Source organism: Ammospiza caudacuta, chromosome 1 (assembly GCF_027887145.1).
Source record: "Ammospiza caudacuta isolate bAmmCau1 chromosome 1, bAmmCau1.pri, whole genome shotgun sequence".
NCBI classification, from domain to species: domain Eukaryota; kingdom Metazoa; phylum Chordata; class Aves; order Passeriformes; family Passerellidae; genus Ammospiza; species Ammospiza caudacuta.
In genome coordinates, this window is record NC_080593.1 from 60207211 (window position 1) to 60228139 (window position 20929).

Below are 20929 nucleotides of genomic sequence, written 5' to 3' on the forward strand. Positions count from 1 at the left end.
TTCTGTATATGTCCACCACAGATGTTCTGCTGCCTGGCTTCTTTGTTTCCTTTCTCATTTGTTTGTCACTGCCACTCTGTGTATCCTTCCCTCTCCAGGACCTTACCACCCAGAGGCTGTCATCATTCCATGCCGGCTCCTCTTTTTCTATTCTAACGTGTGCCAGTGCCAGGAGGTTCCTGACCCTTCCTGCCCCTGCAATTGAACCTCAAATGAAACTGGTGTGCTTTAAGATATTAAAAAAATAATTCAGTGGTCATTCATGGGGTGCATTATTGTGCTCCTTCCTGAATGCTGCCTTCAAACACTGGTATTTTTAAAGAAATATAGCCAGGTTTGCAAACATTTAGCCAAAACCCAGGTTTTGTGCCACTAGGGTGTTTTTGAACAAGAAGTTTATATTTTATGTATTAACAGAAGTCTGATTACTTTCATGCAGCATATCTTCAAAGAAAATTCGAATAAACCAATATGTCTTAGAGAAAATTCTTCAAATGTAATTCAAATTCTTCAAAACCAATTGTCTTCTCCTTGTGAACACAATCCCAATTTCTATTATAGACATTTTGTGACAGTGTCTTACATTTTTGTAGTTGCACTTTTGTCCATGTGCATCTGGTTTACAGTCTTACATATACCCATGCAACTTTACTTTTGGTTTGATGGGGCTTCACTCATCAATGAAATTAGTGTGTTCTACAGTTATGTTAGCAATGTGTTTGCTGCTTTTCTATGAACTTGCTACCAGTTTCTCTACAGGAAAAATCATCATAGGAAAAAAACATCCTTCAGTCTTAGAGATACATTTTTCTCCCTAATGACTTTATATAACCCATCTTTAAAATTAGGGCAGTCCTAAAACTTGTCCAGTAGAGTCCATAACCCTAGCTGTTATGATTCCCAAAATGCCAAAATAGTGGGAAAATTATTTATTTCCCTTCTGAATATTGTCTTGAGTGTCCTAATTGAATTCATAACCAGCCCCATTTTATAAGAACACTGACTTTAAAGCTGGTGGAGTTCTTTCTAGCCAATGAATGAGCCTCTATACATATTGTATGGAGGTGATATGAAGATGTAAAGAGTAATTTGGAATTAATTTGACTGGTGAAGTTTAGAATGGAAAATGGGGTGAAATGCTATCTAGCATACCACACTGCCAGTCAGAGGCATCTTCAGGAAGGATACTAGTTTTAAAAGTTGAATAAATTCAAGTTGGTTAAGGAACAAAAAAGTTTTAGTAGATGGAGGGAGCAGGCTTAAGTTAATGGTATGATTTTGTGCACTCAGAGAAGCAGCTGGTAGTAGTGTGTAACCAATATTACAGTTTTAAAAATCCTTGTCATCAGAGCTGTGGCAGTCCTGTTGGCACTCTGTCAAATCCAAATGCAGCCTGCAGGTGTTTCCATCAGCATCCCCCAAATAGGCTTCTCTTCTCTGTGGGAAGAGTAGGCATATTTTTTGGGTACTGCCAGGGGCATTCTATGCCAAATCTCTTACTTCCTTCCACTGTACAAACCAAGAGTTAGAAAGAACCTAGCACCATTAAATCCAGCCACTGCTAAGTGTACAGCCTGTTCAACCTACATGAAAGAAAATGTCTAATTAAAAAAAAATATTTCCTTTTAGGGCAAAAATGGACCTCAGGGGTTGCCAGGACAGAAAGGAAAAGCAGGCCAAAAAGGTGAAAAGGTATGTGTCCTGTTAATCCCCAACAATCAGTCAGATACAATTTATTCTTAGATATGTATTAATTTGGTACAGTCTGAGAGAGGCATAAAATATGGAATCACAGAAAGAATTTAAACATCCTACTGTTTATTCATGAATGGCTGGATGGCACCACACCAGAATAAGTATTTTTCAAGGATGTGAATAAATTTCAGCAGTAGAAAAAGTTGGGCTTTCACAGAAGAGCTAAGGAAGATGTACTGAACACTTAATAAAGAAAGGTCAATTGTTGTATATAACCGCTCTGGGCAACTTACTCTACTGGGTAAGTGATTTAACGGAGGCAGTATAATCATATTACCCTTAGGAAATGAACGTAATTGAAATAAGACTGAAACCATCTGAAGTAACAGCTTGTATCTCTTCTGAGATGAAGTGAGATGTACTGGATTCATCTATTATTAAAGTACGTGTTGTACACAAAATTGACATACAGATAGTAAGTCCAAGTGTCAAATTATTAATTCCTTTCATCTGTTTAACACAACAACACAGGCTTCATAAATTCACAAACATGACCCTTATAAATCTCATCTATTCAGATTAGTTTGAAATGATCCAGAATCATTTAAAAGGTAAAATTACTCTCCAGTACAGGAATCAGGTAATGAGATTGCATGGCAACTCCCCATCTCTCTGTATAGCTGTAATAGAAATTTGTTGAGCAGAGTGTTCTCATAAACTGTAGAGAAGTGAAAGCATGTGGGGCAGTCAGGGAGCATCTCAGGTACATCATGATGGAGACACTCTTGCTCTCCTCTGGGACCTGTCTCAGGTACGTGTTCACAAAACCAGGCAGTGTGGGAGACAAACAGGAGGACAAGTCCATGCACAGTCATAGGGCTACCACTTCTCAGAGGTTCCAGAGATATGGTGGGATCACTCACAACAGGAGTGCTACAGTGTATGGAGACAGGCCGTCCAGGAAAGACAGGCTGGTGTTATGTTTGCCCAATTATCCCATCAAAAAAAACCAAACAATATTTAAGGTAGCAGCAATTTTAATTGAATAGTTTAGAAAATATATAAATAAGGGATAATTTGGTTCCAATAATAGCGCATAAGCAAAAGATACTGCGGGGTACGGAGGGCAGAGTTCTGGAACCCTTGCGACCTCATGTACAAGCTTGCCAAGTGAAAGTCACCCCTTATATGCCATGTGTCAATGCCATCTCCTCCTATTTTCAGTTCATCATATCTCTATCTCCACCCTCATTACCACCCTTATCACGCATGCACCACCACTCAGTTTGGGGGTCGCACAAGTCTTTGGGGGTCGTTTTGGATGAAGACCTCTCCTCTTCCTCTTTGTCCTTTAATTCACCTTTGGGTTACACATGCGCATCAAGCCAGTACAATGTAAGCCAAGACTAACGTATCACTAGATCTACATATCAAGGCAATAAATCCCTTATAATTAGCATTTTCTGGGACTCAACCAGGTTCTTGGTAATTTTTAGCAACTGTATCTTCAGCTTCTTTCCTGTGGTCCTTGAGAACATCTGCTGGGAAGGGGGGATGGAGCCCCTCCTCTCCCTCTCTTCTTTGGCATAGCAACTTTTAACTATTTTATTATTCTCAAATATTAATTACTGTATCAATATTGATTACTGTTTCAATTTTTATCAGCACAAATCATACTCATTTATCACACTGGGAAGGCAGATTATCATTAAAATACTCTGTCAGTTGCCAGCAGGCATCACAGGCACATAAATGTCATTTGACAATTAGTTTTTTAGGTTTCTTGCAAATCTGCTTTGGTCCTTCTTGTGACCAGAGTTATTTCTAGGGTACTTGGTACTGACATAAATAATTCATCTGTAGGAAACCAAAAGATCAGTCAGGATTCTTTTAATGAAAACAGAGCAAACTGAAAAGATGCCAAGATTATTTTGCAGCTGCTGTAGTGGCAGCTTCTGTTAGGTGACCATTCCAATCTTCAACAGAAAGTGCTACACCTACACTGGCCCAGGAACTGATTTGCTGATGGTTCAGACTTGCAGGCATGGTCCCTGACAATGTTTTGGCCTGTATCAAAAAACCCTCACTCAGACAATGCTCAGGCCATCAGTGGTTAACTACTCCTATCACACTGCAAGATGAGACTGAGCATAGGCTCTGTACTCCTCCAGTGCCATCCCAGGAAGCTTTTAACTTTCAGATACTCATGTTGATAGAATTCAGTGTATGTCTAAAGTTATTTCAAGCAAAATGCACAAAAACACGTGCTCAAAATACTAGCTTTGAACATGCAGGGCTAAAAGGAGTCCCAGAGTCAAGTACCTAAGGATTGTGGGTCCAGCCAGTCTGTTCCAGCTGACCTCACAACCAAAGGCCATCCAGCCTTAGTTTATTGATCAGAATAGCTATCAGAAGGAGAAAATTCTAGCAGCAGGAGAAGCCACTTAGCTGTAGACAGAAAAAGTTATATTGGAAAGGAAAATACTCCAGTAGTCTATTCCTCATTACTTTAATGTCTACTTTAGTAAAGACCTCTTAAGCTTAGTTTTTCATTTAAAAATTGGACGAATGTTTTCAAGAGACACTTCAAAGAGACACTGTGAAGTTAGCAAAAGAGTGCTAAAAATCCTAATGATACATTCAAGAGCACTGAGGAAAGTTGACTGCTTCATATGCAGAGCTTTGTCTTGGAAATACTTTAAAGAGACAATTCCTGCAGTAAAAACAGGACAAACAAGATGCTGCTCTGATCCTCTTTTATACATGTGAATTATTTTTAAGTTATCAGTTGTTCAGCAAATTGTTTCAATATGCTAATCAGTATGATTTCCTAGGCCTGGCTGTGTTGGTAGGGTGACCAAAGCTTAAAGAATACACAAAAATTCAGAACTGTTATGCTGTCTAAAGACAGTCAGCACCTTTTCCAGTATAACAATATCTAAATTTCAGGAACAGTGGTAGGATCCACCTTCCTTTTTCTGATTCTTCTAACTGAAAACGGAAAGCCGAGAATGAATAGAGCACTATGTATCAGTGGAGAATGGGGAGCTGCTGTCACTTTTCCACCATGGTCCATGTTCTGTGTAGAAATACAGCCATGAGATGCTCCTTGGGAACGGATACAGTCAGGCTTCCTAAAAATGACCATGACCCAAATGTGATATCTGAGGTTTTTTCTTTCCTGCAGTGCGCACAAAGTGGAAGAAATTGCATGAAAACAAGCACTGCCAGGAACTTATGTAATAGTCATTGGAAAAGAGCGAGGATGTTTTAAAATGAATGAAAAGCATCTGTAACTGAACATGCTGGCAGACAGTGAAAATAGCCCCAAATTAATTAAACACACTCTCTCTGGATATGACTGAAGTATTACTATAGGAACCATTTGACAAAGCTGCAGGGAACAAAGAACTGAAAGAATACATTCATCCAATGAACTCTCAAGCATAAAGAGCAAGTGACCAAGAGACAGTTAAAAGTCAGTGTTTCCTGCTATGTGACCAAATATGTGAATTTATAGAACACAATTTAAATGCTCATAAGCCTAGATAGCAAATTGTCAGGTTAGAGGGTAAAGCACAGATCAGTGGAGGCAAAACCTCAACTCTTGGCTTGAGTGAAAAATATTGGACCTGAGCAGAAAAATTATTAAAAGTCACAAACATCTTAGTCTGAAGCAATTCAAACTAACTTCAGCAAAATGTCAGAGATGATGTAAGAAAGACAAATTATAAGAAACTGTAGTAGTTATGAGAGAAAATGGCACATATTTGAACAGCATCTTTCATTGTGTTGGCAGTAGATAAAGGTCAACACACAGAAGAAAAATCATGCTGTGGTAATATTGAAAAAACCATTAGAGAGATTAGCAATAAAATCAAGACATTTACAGATTGAATACCATGGTGTGACCACAGTGACTACATTTTTTTCTGGTTTGGTTTGGGGTTTTTTTTTTTTTGGTTTTTTGGGGTTTTTTGTTTGGTTGGTTTTGGGTTTTTTGTTTGTTTGTTTTGGTGGTTTTTTTTGTTGTTGTTGGGGTTTTTTGGGGTTTTTTTCGTTTTTTGGTGTGGGGTGAGGGTTCATATATAATATGCCCTAAAAATTCAAGACTCACAGTTAAACCTCATTCTGGCAAGACATATGTTCTGCCTAATGCTGTTAATGCTGCTTGTACATTTTCAAATTCATTGCAGAAGTTAGAAAAGGAAGAATTCTTTCTTCCACTGCCAATGTGAAGATCATGTTCCTTGGGAGCTTGTCTTAGAAATGAACAAAGTCCAACCCGGCTCATAAGCAGCCACTCTTGTGACTGGAAATCCATTGAGATTGTAGCTAGTCCTTATAGTCTTTATATGGTTAAATCCTTGCTGACTTATCTTAATTCCAATTTCAGGGTGATCCTGGTGAGGGATTGCCAGGACCCCCTGGACTACCAGGACCCACAGGACCATCTGCTCCTTCCAGAGGATTAGTGAGTATTTGGGGCTCTCTGTCAATGAGCTCAGCTTGCCACAGAGAAATCCAGAACTAAATAGGAGGTTTTCTCTGGGAAAATAGCCTGACTGCCACAGAGATAATCATGTTTTCTAAAACATTCATGCAGAAATGCAAATAAATGTCTGACTGAAGTGTAAGCTACAAAACACCCAGTATTAACTTTTTAAAACATCGGTGGATGTGTGTGCTCTCATGTGCAAAAGCAACAATATATGGGAGAACACAAAAATTTCCACAAAAAGGTATTCTAAACTTAAATTATTAATGTCTTTCTGCTACTGAACAGAGAAGTGGTTTGACAGTCAGTTATGTTTGCTGTCATTAAATACTAGAAGACATACCAACATGATTGCAGTGTTTGTATTTTGAGTGCTCAGTACTCAGGCAATGTTAAAGAATGAGTTTCAGATCCATCGCACTGCAGTACTTGGACTTTTCTCTCTATATCCATGAGGATACATGTGCATGCAGCTAAAGAAGGAATCTGGCCTGAATTTTGGGTTCATGTTGTGAGAGCTGATTTTATGCTTAGACATAGTTCACCACAGACACCAGTGGAAATCCTGGACTTTTACACAAAACCATCTGTCACACTGGATATCGTGAGTGTTTAACAAGAGAGTTTGAAACATATTCCACTGGCCAAAATGGATTATATGCTCCCCTGATTTTGGGTCTGCTAAATTAAGCCAATATATTTCTGCAGCATAAAAACAGATTAACAGTGTTCTGCTGCACTACTGAGCCTGCTCTGATGCTGACTTCAGGAGACCAGCAGGGCAGCTCCAAATCCCTAGGAGAAGGTGCTCCAGGCCAAAAGTTTTACCCAGTCAAAGGTCACTTCTACAAATGTAGCAGGGAACACCAAGTCCTACACTGCCTTTGCTTCCTGGTTCTCTGTGACAGCAAGTTTCAAGGCCTTTTATTCTGTGGTGAGATGGAAGAAGTCTCAGTGCAGCCAAGGAATGCATCCCTAATTCCCAAGCATTTGAAACATTCACTTTGGTACTATGATAATTTATTCAGGTAGTACTTCTCGCTGTGCTTTTCTTTGTAGTCTGCAAAATGTACAAAGCTATGAAACTCACCAAGGACTAAACACTAAGGTGTTTTTTCAACAGAAGGTTTTAGAAATGGCTTCAGTATATTTTCTCCTTATAAAAGTAATCTTTTTAATTCCAGTTGTAGTAATCTCAGAATTGGGCTTTTTAAAGGAGGGATGCATTGTAGGAAACGGGTTATTTGTAAGATCTGCATTTTAGGATATTCTTAATGTTGACAGGTACCTCTCTGAAGTTAAAATTTGTCTGAGATATTATTTCAGTTCACTTAAACAGTTTCATGGCATGTGTGTCCTGCAGGACAGTTATCACTGTGCTCATAGAGCACCTGCAGGCAAGTACAGTGCTCAGTGACTACAAAAGAAGATGGTATGAAACACTAGAAACATAAGTGAAATGTTCTTGTTGTATTATAATTTATTTTACCAATGACAGACTGCTGTAAAGATATTGATGATGGCTGTATTTTCAGTTAATGTCAAGTGATATTTCCATTTGTCATCTTTAGAAGCAGTAATTTAAAATGGAATTCTTCTAATTTCAGAATAGACTGGAACCTGAAGAATCAGGTTCTGGAGATACTGACAGAGAGACTGAGATTTTAAGGGTAAGCAAATATTGATATTTTTCATGATAAAAAGCTTTATTTTACTCATGCAGGTTGTAGAATTTTTCATAATGCAAGTTTAATACATGCTTAATTTACAGCATCTAGAAAGGATTTGTAGGGTTTTAAGGTCAGAAAAGGCCTAAATGCTTGTGAGTGGGGAAGAAATATGACACAGGAGGCGGCCACCAAAGAAATACTGGCAGGAGGACTTTTCAAAATGAGAAAATGCTTTTAATCTGACTATGAGAAAGAGGAGAGAGATGGGAATCATAGATTCATGGAGTCATAGAAAGGCATAAATGATATCTTGTTCCAGCCCTCCTGCCATGGGCAGGGAAACCTTGCACCAGACCAGGTTGCTCAGGACCCCATCCAACCTGGCCTTGAACATTTGAAGGGATGGGACATCCACCCCTTCTCTGGGCAACCTGAGACAGTGCCTCACCACCCTCAGAGTAAAGAATTTCCTCCTAATGTCTAATCTAAACCTACCCTCTGTCAGATTGAAGCCACTGTCCTCTATCTTGTTACCGTAGACCCATGTAAACAGCCCCTCTCCTGCTCTCTACCAAGCCCCTTTTAGTCAGTTGAAGGCATTACATGGCCCTAGTCTTTGCTTTTTTCAATATGGAGTATCTGTTCTAAAAAAATATAAGTGTATCTGTATGAAATGCTTTATGGTGCAGCTTTCTGGCGAACTAAACAGCAGTAACACTGCAGCTTTCTGAGTTCATTATGGTTCCTATGAACTCCAGAATGCTCTAGCACACTGGAGGCCTCTGCTTTGTAGCACAACTAGTGATAGTTTTCATTCTCTCAGATTGGTTTCTGCCTCAGGACCCCCCTTCTGTTTCTTTCTTTTTACTCAAAAGTGATTAATACCTTATTCCCAATGCCCATCAGGAGTTAGTTGCCACACGCTGGAAGTCAGCAATCTTGCCTAATTTAGGAGCTTCTTCAGATGCCCTTTGTAGGTGACAAGACACATGAGTGCACTGCAGAAGGCTCTGTTCAGTGCACTGAAAATCCAAGATGAGCCTCTTCCAGATAGAATCCTGTACATGCCCCAAGTCAGAATTAAAGACTACCTGACTTATAGTGCCATGGCCCAAAACTTCAAACTCTCTGTCTCTGCCTGCTAATGCAACCAGTAACACAGATGAACTTGGACATGGGAAGAAATATTTGCAAATGTACTGCTCCTCCTAAAATAACATTTCACTCATTTCATTCCATTTGTTTGATTTAAATACCTCTGCTCATGTCCATGCAGGATAGATCTTTAGAGCAGAGGCCAGTTTTACAGCACTAAGCAGGTCTGGACCATGAGTAGGGATTCCCAGTTCTCCAGCAATAACATTGACAAACCCTATGAAATGGTAGAGGAGAAAAAACCAACCACTTCCCTCTGTACAATGATGGTTTCTTTATGGTTAGGTCTCTTATAATTAGATCGATCCTTGGGATATGTCTGAGATCTCTACTGGGTTACAGAGAGTTGACACCTTTTTTTTTGTTTTGTTTTAAATGCTTCTATTTCAATGCTATGAGGTGGCAGAGTTCAGAGAGCACAGGTGAGGGAGGTCAGTGTGACCCTATGTAAGGGCATATCTGTGAAACCAAAATTGGTTCTCAGTAAGCAGAATGTGGGTGGAAACCCCAGCTGAGTTTTATGGTTTTATGAGCCTGAAAAGTCTATGTGAGCTTTTTCCTGTTCCATGTGTATAGAAATGAACCAGGCTAGGATAATTTCTAACACTCCTGCTGATTTATCCAGGGTCTTCCGGGGCCACCAGGCCCTCCAGGACTGCCTGGTCTTCCAGGAAACCCAGCACCTGATTCAAGTGTAGGACCTCCTGGGTCATCAGGAGAAGATGGAGCTTCTGGGGAGCCAGGCCCTGAAGTGAGTACCCTTTTGTGCAAAAAGCTTGAATCTTATGCAAATTGTACAAAAAAAAAAAAAGTCTTGTTAACCAAAGCACAGCACTAATGTACATTTGACAGACAGATACTGGTGAATCTGGACCAGAATAAATAAAAATTAAGAATGCTTTTGCTTTCAGGAAAATAAAGTTTGCTAAATCACTTACATAATCTTTAGGGAATTTGTAAAATAAACTGAATTTTCCTCTTTCCTCTTCTATCCTTTTCTTCAGCTAGGTATAAACACTTATTCCTCTGGACACGTGAAATATAATTTTACTGTAAAAAACGCTGCTAAAGTTTGACTTGCAAATAAATTCTCAGTAAAGTGTTTTTTTCAGTGAAGAAAATAAATTTTTTTAGCATTGAACAGCTTTAAACATCCTCTCTGGAATGATGAGATTAGCTCAGCTGTTTGGAGCATGGTCTTAATAAAGCCAAGGTTGTGGGTCTAATCTCTGTGCTGTCCATTCATCTAAGAGCTGCACACGATGATCCTTCCCAATTCAGAACAATCTCTGTTTCGATAAATTTACTAAAATAGTTGCCTTATTCCCTATCAACAATTTGCCAGCAGCAGTTGTTCTCAGGACAGGATTTGTCCTGTCCATCACACAGCCCTCAAAGTGAGTGACCATTTCTGTACCTGACAAGGTGTCATTAGCATATATCAAGGAAGTGTACAGGTGACAGGTGTTAAAAAGATCTCGCTATTTCTCAGCTCTCTTGGAGGGGTTGTTTTTTGAGGATAACCAAGTTGGGAGTTGATACAAAATCTAAAAAGTGTTTGGTCATCCAGATGGAAAGCAACATCTTTTGTGCAGAGAGAAATTAGGCACCTGAAAGTCTTTAATATGGAATTCAAGAGTCAAGTGCATGGGAAGCCAAGGAAATCCATTACTCTCTGCATCTACTGATTGTTATATGGATGACAGTATAAAATAAAAAAGTCTGAAATGCTGACCAGATTTCATCTAATTGCTAAACTCCCAACAGCACTTTTTTATTTTCTGAATCCGAGACAGATCAATCTGTATTGAGGATTACAAATGTAATTTTAAGAAAATGTGTTGGCAAGTCTTTCAAAGAAGACAGTTACCCTAATGTTTCATCTACTGCATTTGATAAAGTGTAGTGTTAGATTAAAAGATTCTCTATAACAGCTTCTTTGCAATTCAAACTGTACCTTCAACTTTCATGACTGTGGCTGTTTCCATATCTTTAGAATATGAAGTAATTCAAATGGTCTAGGAAGCAGTACTAAAATTTGCCATAAAAGAAAAATGTAAAAAGGAATGAAAAGAAAATGGAGAAATAAGTATTGATTCTTTTTTTTTTTTTTTTTTTTTTTTTTTTTTAATGAGTGTATTCCCTCTTGTGCAATTTGGGATTTCACAGGCAATAGCATGAAGTACTTGTAGACAGTCAATTTTCTGGTGCAACAGAAATCATTGTTTCAGGATAGTTCCTGGGAAATGTATCTGTTAAAAAAGCAGAAGCTAACTGTAAATAAGACAACTAAAGAACATTTTCAGAAGAATCAATCCAGGAGACAACTACACAGGCTGCTGAAGGAAAACTCCAGATATTAAGAACACAGACCCATGTATTCCCACAATTTCAGATGACCCAAGAAACTGTCATTCTGCTATTCAAACATTTGCACACTCTGGATAAATGAGGTGAGCTCAATTCCCAACAGAAATGTTTTGGTTGGGAATCCTCATTAAGTACCACATTAACACATTTGTGTTATTAAGGATTTTCAGCTGTGAAGTCTAATTCCAGAAGACCAGCCAATCACTTGAAGTTGGGGACAAGCTTAAGTCCTTGCTAAATCAAGAACTTTGTGATGTAGTACCTCTTCTCTCTATAAACATGCCTTAGAAATGTTTCAGTAAAGGCTGCATTTTATAATGGGAAATACCCCTGCACAAACTCCTTCACAATGCATTTCGTACTGATATGGTATTGATCTGATTAAATACACATTTTCTAAATGCTACATGAAATTAAATTGACTCATAGCATTGTATAGGGATAGTTTCTATCATAATTTTTTGTTTGAGATAGCTCATAAATACGTTAATATACCCTGAGGAGAATAACAAATGTCCCAGCAATGCCTGCAAGCTACATAAGAGAGACTGTTCCAAAGCTCTTGAGGAAATTAGTAATTTTAGCACAATGAAGCCTAAAATTGCCAAGCAGTAGAGTGGAAGTAATCAGTAAACTTTAGAATAGTTATTGTTCTTAGCTCAACCTCTTTTCTTACTCTCTTCTGTCTATGTAATCATGACAAAATACAATATGAAAATGTTTGAAACATACTGAAAATATTTCTGATTATTCTCAATATTAAAAAAATCCATTACTTACTCTATGACTTACAGCGCATCCTAAGAGCAAAAGCAGGGTGGGGGGGGACAGAGAGAGCCAGAAAAATGAGACTTTGTGATAATTCTGAGAGCATCAAAGGGAAACAATGTTTTCTATCTGCTTTGCTAGCCATTTATATCCTTCCCCAAAAAAGATGATTAAATAAATATTATTAAAGATCCCCAGAGGCCAGAATACGCTCCTATAAATGTAGTCAAAGGCTTTCAGAGCCCAATTTAAAAAATGTAGGCTGTGAAACATGCCTGTTACCTTTCATGCATGTCTCGTTACTGTGGGCTGGACTTCAATATCTGTACAGATTTATTGGTTGACCCTACAAACCAGTGTTTCCCAGCCTGCTTGCTCACTCAAATGCATGCAGGATAAAAGTCATGGATACAACACCAGAAACTGGGTGGAAAACTTAATATACACTTTTCAAGGCAAAACTAAAGTGAGGTGTCATGAACAACATGAGCACCATCAACCAAAGCAAAGTGGCAGCACCTTTTCTTCTGCAGAAGGACTCTTTAGGAGTACTGCTCCTGAAAGTGTAGGAATGCACCTCCAGGCTCAGCTACCCAAGAACACCTGGCAAAGTGAGTCTGAACAAGCCAAGTGCTTATTCAGACTGCCCCATGTGGGAAACTGAGGCCCAGCCTCAATGTTCCCAAGGGAGGATATCACTGGAGTTTTATGGATCAAGACCTCTGTCAGCCTTCAGGCTTTTCTGTTTGTAGTGACAGCACAGAAGTCTCCTGTTTGACACCATTCCCTCCATATCACAACTGCTTTTAGTGATTCTACCACACAGAAACCATGGCCTTGATTTTGTCAATACCAAGGTTTCCTCAGCTGGGTCTCATCTGGCACTGACATTGCCAAAAGTGTAGATAACTGAGGTGCTTGGGGATTTCAACCCCATTGTGTCTTTTACAGTGTTGTCAAAACCTGCTTGGATAGCACCATAATCTCTCATGCTAAGGTTATATTTACAATATGCTGGGGTTTATTTTCGCTTACAATTTATGATTGTTGTATTTAGTTTTCTATTAAAATGTATTAAAATATTGGTTTGATACAAAGCCAAACTCTCAGAAAAAAGAAATAAAAGTGATAAAGCTTAGTGGTGGGAGGTGCTACACATTAGTCTTTCATTATGCTGTATCATCAGTTGGTCCCTAATACTTAAACACATGTTCTAGAAATCAAGCTCTCAAGTAGCACCTGCTTTAGATTTACTGTCATCTATAGGGCCCTCAAGGTCCTCCTGGCCGTGATGGAGTGGCTGGCCCACCAGGATGGAAGGGAGAAAAGGTGAGTTAAATGTCTGTCTTGCTCCTACGTCAGTGCAAAATCTTGGTCAATTCTAGGCTGTAAAAATCATAAGCAGTTGTCTCTGCAACCCAATAGCATCTGGCTTCAATATTTTTTAATGGAATCCAGATACTGATAGCTTATTAGAACACATCTCAAAAGGCATATTCAGAAATCCAGAATTTCCTATTGGCTACTGTCTCATTTTCTGAAGCATGCAATATTGATATGCAGTATGAACTACTCTGTTGTGATTTGCCACTAAAAAACCAGTAGTGACTGGGCTCAGACAGGTGAATCTGGAGGGGGAAAGGGAGAGCTCCAGTTAGCCCAGCCTGGCACAGAGTGACAGCACATTGTATGACAGGGGAGAAGAGTCTGAAGGAGCACAGACCATTTAAATTGGCAAACAAGAGACAAAGTCATGGCCTACACTGGCTGGGCACCAGATGCCCAGCAGTGAAAAGCTGATGGGTCAAGATAAGGACAGAAAGATCATTCAGCAATTATTGTCACATGCAAAACAGGCTTGACTTGGGGAAATTAATATAATCCATTGCTTATCAAAACATCATTTGAGCACCATTTTTTATACCCCACTTCAAGAAGGATGTGAAGAAAACAAAGACAAAGACTACAAGCCAATTTCATCCTCTAGTGAGCTTCAACAGCACACCTTATGCACAAGAAATTGAAAGTAAATTCCCAAGTGTACATTTTAAGCTCACACACTGTAACAGAAATGAAAAAGCAAGTCTTAAATGGCCAGAATATTGATTTATTTTTTATCTCTGGAGGCAGGAGGTTCTGAGTTGTGATATCAAAAGCCTGAGGCTGGTGAAAGTGCAGCACCCATGAGAACCAGCAGCAACCCAGAAAGTGCAGTATGTGTATTGCAAAGCAGGCACCTGAAACCCGTGTCCATTGTAATCAGTGGTGTGTGTTTTACATGAGGGAGCCTAATAACAGAAAGAAGTCTAGCTGAAGTAAACAGAACATGAATCACATACTATAGGAGGAGATTGATGGGGAAAGAGAAGCAATTTAAGAGAAATTAAATTTCTTTTAAAATCATAATCTTCTAAAAAAAGGGCTGCAATATTTTGCCTCACCGAGTCTGTTTGCTGCATTCTGTACATTTGATAAAAGTTCCATTAGAATTGAAGCAGTATGTTTCTGCATCTGTTCAATACAAATAGGAGTATTTTTCAATTTTTGCTACTTTTTTTCTGAAAGCCTTGATTTATTTTATATTGTAGTATCTGTTTTGTTCTTTATTTGAAATTAATCCAGAGAAGATAACAAGAAAGAAACAAACAACAGGATGTACTGAAAGTAAATACAGTTTGTTCATTGAGTGACATTCAACATGGAGTTTAGCCATTGTTTTTAGACAAAAAAGTACTGCTGGTGCTTACTCATTTTTTTTCAGACTTTACTCAAGAAATATTTCTGCTGAGTGAGTAAGGACAGGAGCTTGTCAACATAAAAAATTATTCTCTAGATCCAGAGCAATTTTGAAAATAATTATTAGCATGCATTGTCTTTCTGTCTATTCCATGTAATAGAAATGGAAGAAAAACAGTAGGCAAGTAATGTGTATAAAAGCAAATATTGATGAAATCTTGATTGCAACAGAGGAATTTTAAAATATTCCTAATCATCACATCCTGTGTTTAGAAGGGCAACCTGTACAACTTCAGCAGGACCAGTTTCCATTTCTGTTATAGCCCATAAGAATTTTGGCATTTGTGCTCAGAAGCAGGTGGATGTGACCTGCAATGTTTAATTCTCTGTGCTCCAAACCCTTAAAATCTGCAGCAATAATTGAAATACAAGATCGAGTCCAGTCAGCATACCAGACCAGTTATCAATGTGTTATTGTAACACCTGAATTACAGATTGTTTCCTTTTTAACTGAGAGGTCTGAGGTTTCAGATAAAGGGCTCCGTGTAAAGGACATCAAATTAAACAACACAGAAGTCTGTGGGCATTTGTATTAAGGAAAAAATACCATAAATATGCTTTTGTTGCATAATGGTCTTATTCTAACTATGCACAATTTATTTTCTTTTACAGGGTGATCAAGGTCTACCTGGTTCTGCTGGTCCAAAGGTAACAAAAAAGTGTCTTTATAGAATGACAGTATCACTATGATACAGCACATTACTGAAAAGGGCTGAGAAATCTTGGAGACTTACTGTGTAACCTAAGTTTCTCAGTTGGCCAGCATGCTTCCCTATGAAGTGTCCTGTAGTCAGGTAACCTTGGCTGGACACAGCTCTATCTGCCCCTTCCAAATGGGACTAGGGAGAGAGAATAAAACAGAAAGCAACTTGTAGGTTGAGATAAAGTGGTGTTTACTAAAACAAAAAGAAAGTGAAAATTTCCATGTGTATAAGCAAAGAGAAAAAAAGTTTAATCTCTACTTCCCATCAGTGAGTAATATTCAGCCACTTCCCGGGAAGCAGTTGCTCTGGAAGGCAAATGCTATAAAACAACAAATGCTGCCCATTCCTCCTCTCCCCCATAGCTTTTATATCTAAACTGACACCATATGGTACAGAGTAACCCTTTGGTTAATTTGGGTCAGCTATTTTTTGCTTAGTTGTGTCCCCTTCCAGGATACTGCTCACTCCCAGCCCACTTGATGGGAGGAGGGGATGAGAGAATTGTTAAGGAGACAGTGCTGATGGCGTGCCAGTGCTGCTCAGCAACAGACAAAACACTGGTATATAATCAACACTTTTCCAGCTACCAATGCAAAGCACAGCATTGTGAGGGCTGCTGGGGGAAAACAAACTCCAGCTCAACCAGAACCAATACACATGATCAGCAGGTTGAGAGAGGGAATACTCCCTCTCTACTCTGCCCTCATGAGAACCCACCTGGAGCACTGTGCCCACCTCTGGGACCTCCAGCAGAAGAAAGGCTGTTAGAACAAGTCCAGGGGAGAACCATGACCATGATCGATGGATGACCTCTTCCTGGGGATGTTCAAGGCCAGATTGGATGCGGTTTTGAGCTACCTGGCCTAGTGGAAGGTGTCCCTGCCCATGGCAGAAGGATTGAAACTTGATGAGCTTTCCAACCCAAACCATTCTGTGATCCTGTGAAACTACTTATTTGCCTTTGCTTAGACATATTCAGTATATCAATAATCTGAATTTTTATTTTAGGGTGATACTGGAGTCACTGGATCAATAGGCCCCAAAGGAGAGGCTGGCCCTATTGGGTCTCCTGGAAAACCTGGACCACCTGGATCGCCTGGGCCTCCTGGACCCCCTGGACCTCCTGGACCACCAGGACCAAGTTACAGCTTGGGATTTGAGGTATTTTGCTATTCTGAAGCTTGTTGTAAGTATGGATATATTTCCTCCAGAAGAAAGACAGTGTACCTGTATATTTCACAGGTATTTAAGTCTGCATTGATGACAAAGTCATTTGTTCTAGATTGAAATTTGCCAAGGAGCGTAAATACAGAGACACATGTTGCTTATTTCTGACCTCATGGTCTGTTCTACTTAGGACAAAAATATTCTATTTAAAATATAAAATTGCAGATGTTACTTTTTCTACTTCTGAGAATAATACCTTCATCACTTAAAAATATGAGATCAGGCCAGCTCAAGATGAGCTTTACATATCATTTGAGAACTGCTCATTTGGATAATGTTGTTGGAGCAGAAAGTGCCTTGCAGTAAAGAAAGGCAAGGGAAGAACACTCAGGTTCAAGAATTAGAGCTGCTGCATTAACATTTTTGTGAAGAGAGACCAAGAAACTTTCATTATCAATATTCATATTTGTGTCTTCACTTTTTTCTTCTTTATTTTCCATGCATATTTCAATTCTAATTTACCTGTGTGGCTCAGCAAAGTCTTTCTAGAGTTTTTTATGTCACGTGATATAATCGAATTGGCACAGTAACTCAGGGTAGCCTCATCAGAGAAGCATGTTTGACCAAAATTACTGGCCCTCTGTAGAGTGGCAGCAGTGAAGTGGTGGTGTTCAAAAGATACCAGTTTTCCTACACATTTCTCTTAGTATCTACTCCAACTCTTCTGTATTTTTCTTTTCTTTACAGACACTGTGAGGTGCCACAGATGTGACCACTAGTGCTTGTTTAGAGACCTAATTTGCTTTCTGATATCTGACTAAAGAATATTGTACTATATACACTACTGGTTAATAATCTCACTGATGTCAGTGAATTTCAATGGAGAAAAATCTCTCCATCAGTTCATAAGTTCTTAATTGCCAGCACTGAAATTGTTAGCAAAAAGCAGCTTGAAGTCTAAGCAAACAGTCCTTTGCCTTGTCTTAGGCACACTACACTGGTACACAGTCTCCCCTGAATAAATATCTAGGTGTCTCAGAATGAGTTAAGGACCACTGGCTAGTCAGATCTTCATCCCCAGCCTGGTCTGAGTTTTAGCCCAGAATGATAGCTTCTCTGACTTACAGTCATCTTCTGTGGCCTCTGAGGACCCATTCTCCACTTTTCACTATATGCACTATTTGACTGAAAGGCAATGTGCCCTTATTATGTTACCAAAGGGTTCTGCAATTATGTGCTAAGGATCAAGCTCTGCCACTTTTAATACCTAAGTCTCAGAGAAGAAAACTTAGCAGATGAGCAGGAAAGGGTGAAAACTGGGAGTCCCCACTTTTATGGAGGCAAATGCAGAAGGATTTGAGCCCTAACTGCAGTAACAGTATCTTGACTGGCTTCATCTTGAATTATATGTAGTACAAACAAAACTGGTATGATTGTCATTTCCCTGAGAGGAATATTGCTTTAAACCGACTTGCTAGCTGTAGCTGATCTTTTGGATGCCTACCCCTGCCATCTGTTGAGGCAGCACCATGGTCTGCCAGTTTGTTAGGGTGACACTACCTTTTGGTTGGCAGTCTGTTTATTGCAATAAGGCTGTTGCTGCAAAATACTCCTGTTAGCACTTGTTAGCATCTGTGATCAGCTATGTGCAAAAACCAAATGGCATGGTGTTTGCTGGCACTTATACTTGCCAAAAGAACAGTTTGAGCTGTAGAAGGTACCTGGTAAACCCATTAAATACACGCAGATGTCAAAAGAGACAATGTGTTATATAAAGCAGGCATCAAGCACTCTCTTAAAGGGAAAAACAGACTGGCACAATGCAGTCAAGGGAAAGGGCCCAGAAACACAGTATGGTTTACCCTTCACAGTGAGAGTTTGCTTAAACAGGCCAAAGAGAATAAGAGTAGATTTTCTGCTGGTGTTTGATACACTGATAGCTGACGGAGGAGCAGAATGAAAGTCTGAATGACATTAAATCAATCTCAGGTGAAGCTGCACAAAAGGTCTCTCACCTTGGTCCTCCAAAAGGAAGGACCTGATTCCAGTTGTGCATTCCTGCTGCTTCTCTTGCTCTTGTAGAGTTGGCCGAAAAGGTCAGAAGAACAAGATCTCTCTTTTTCAATGGAGTCAGGTCAGATTATGTTTTCCATACCTTTGGTGTTAAACTGTCATTCAGTAGTAGCTGAAGGTGATCTCCCCCTTACGCCATCTCTGAGTGCACCACAGCTGGGCTAAGCTGGGCCATTTCAAGTCACTAACTGGCAGAAATCTAAGTGGGCCAGGAGTGGATCCTCTAAACATAGTAAGCTGATACAAGGGCTTACGTCACTAGGAGGCGGAGGTTCTCCTTCGCTCCTCTTCCTTCCCCATCTGCAGACATTCCTGGCACATTCCTACCCTTCGCATGCACTCACACTCATTATTCCACCAATTCTTCCACAAGCCAATTTAATATACTAAAATTTCAGAGAAAACTTGCGCGGGTTTTGGGGTCCGGCCAGCTGCCGGGAGCCCCAGCTCTGGGCGGCTGCGTGCAGGCCGCTCCTCAGCGTGCGCCGCCGCGGCGGGATCCAGCTGCCGTCATGCCCACGCGCAGCCCCGGCTGGGCAAGACAACACGGCCGACCAGAGAGGTCTCGAAGGGCTCCGGTAAAATTCCAACAGGCTTTATTTTCGGGAAGTCCGAGTGTTATGGATATGAACGAAGCCAAACTTTCTCCAGAGAAAGAGGTTCTCGTTTATTAAAATAGCTACAAGGAACGGAGTGTCCAGGATAAGCCCAGGCACCCACACAGCAAGCCAAAAACGAAAACAGTGCGCTCACACCAAGTGCACTGGGTTCTCCCAAACAACAAGTACCCCAAAAGAAGAACAACCCCAACCCAAACGAACTCCCCACATTTATAGTCCCCCTGGAGTCCAGGATTGGTGCATTTTGGATCCTCATGATGATTGGTCCATTTCCAGGCTTCTCATTGGTCTTTACCGCCGTTCATTCTGGACCAATCGTTTCTGCAGGGCTTCGAATGATTGGTCAGATGTTTCATCCAATCTCTCTTGGACCTTGCCTTGCCTCATCAGACCCCTGTTTCACCAAACCCTGGACCCTTCTAGCACATTCTTATAAGCCCCCCCCTTTAACATAATACAAATAATATAACATAATTAATACAATATAATTGAACTATATCCTATTTTAACTTAACTTTTACCTATAACATGAGGGTGCCGACATGAGAGAAAAACGGGATGGAGCTCGGTTGAATGGCACCGGAGCCGGGGTGCCAAGCCCCGAGCCCGGGCGGGGACTGGGTTTAAAAAGGGGAACGGAGTAGGCGGGCTTGGGGGTGCCATTTGACCACTAAGAAGGGTTACAGGGATAGTCTTTTTGTGGGGTGACTGTGGTACGCCCATAGGGGAACGGGGAGAGGGTGGTCTCTAGGGAGAGCTCCAATGGAAAAGTGGGAAACGGAATTTTCTGGAACAAAAGTTATGTTTTTACATCTGATTGATGACTTTGTCCCAGGGAGTCCCAACTTCATAATCTTTGGCCCCTCCCCCACACAGTTGCACCCGAAAGTAGCATATTTTCTGCCCTTTTAATCATCTAAACGAAAGCGGGGTTCAACACACGATGCTGATGTTGCATGTGAAGGCTGTATGGCTGTGAGTGGGGAAATAAAACTAAGATTAAGATTTTCTCTTTCAGAAAAAGGAAACAATTAAGCCAGCACAGCTGCAACTAAAATTGCAGTTAAAACCAAGTGAACAGTTCCCTGCTGGCATGGCTCATGCAGATGTTTTGAAGAACAGTCTGACAAGTTTGGACTAGGCACAAACCAGGGGATAGGAACATGAGACGTGCTGGGCCTGAAGCAAGTAATTGTGGCGGCTGCAATTTTATTTCTTTACTGCTTTAGAACTGGTAGCTCCTGCTTCTGCCGTAATCCGTATCCATGTATCCGTAATGTCATAGAACAATGAAAGCTGGAGGGAGGCTTTCTGTGTCGTTCCCTTGAAAACTACTAAAAATCTCCATGGGAAATAATAGGTAGTTTCCTCTCAAGGACTCCCACTACACAGAGACTTATTTCTGAAGTTATC

The 20929-nt window shown here is 40.1% G+C and overlaps 1 protein-coding gene across 2 annotated transcripts in view; it reads left to right on the forward strand.

The window, feature by feature from the left end:
- COL15A1 (collagen type XV alpha 1 chain) overlaps window positions 1–20929 on the forward strand; it is a 118915-nt gene that overhangs the window by 50408 nt on the left and 47578 nt on the right. The window contains exons 9-15 of one of the 2 annotated variants that reach the window (XM_058825440.1): window positions 1630–1692; window positions 6092–6169; window positions 7801–7863; window positions 9644–9769; window positions 13423–13485; window positions 15565–15600; window positions 16665–16817. In XM_058825440.1, coding sequence (XP_058681423.1) covers window positions 1630–1692; window positions 6092–6169; window positions 7801–7863; window positions 9644–9769; window positions 13423–13485; window positions 15565–15600; window positions 16665–16817 — 582 coding nt within the window. The remainder of the gene's footprint in view (window positions 1–1629; window positions 1693–6091; window positions 6170–7800; window positions 7864–9643; window positions 9770–13422; window positions 13486–15564; window positions 15601–16664; window positions 16818–20929) is intronic. The other variant, XM_058825449.1, reaches the window with a different exon arrangement.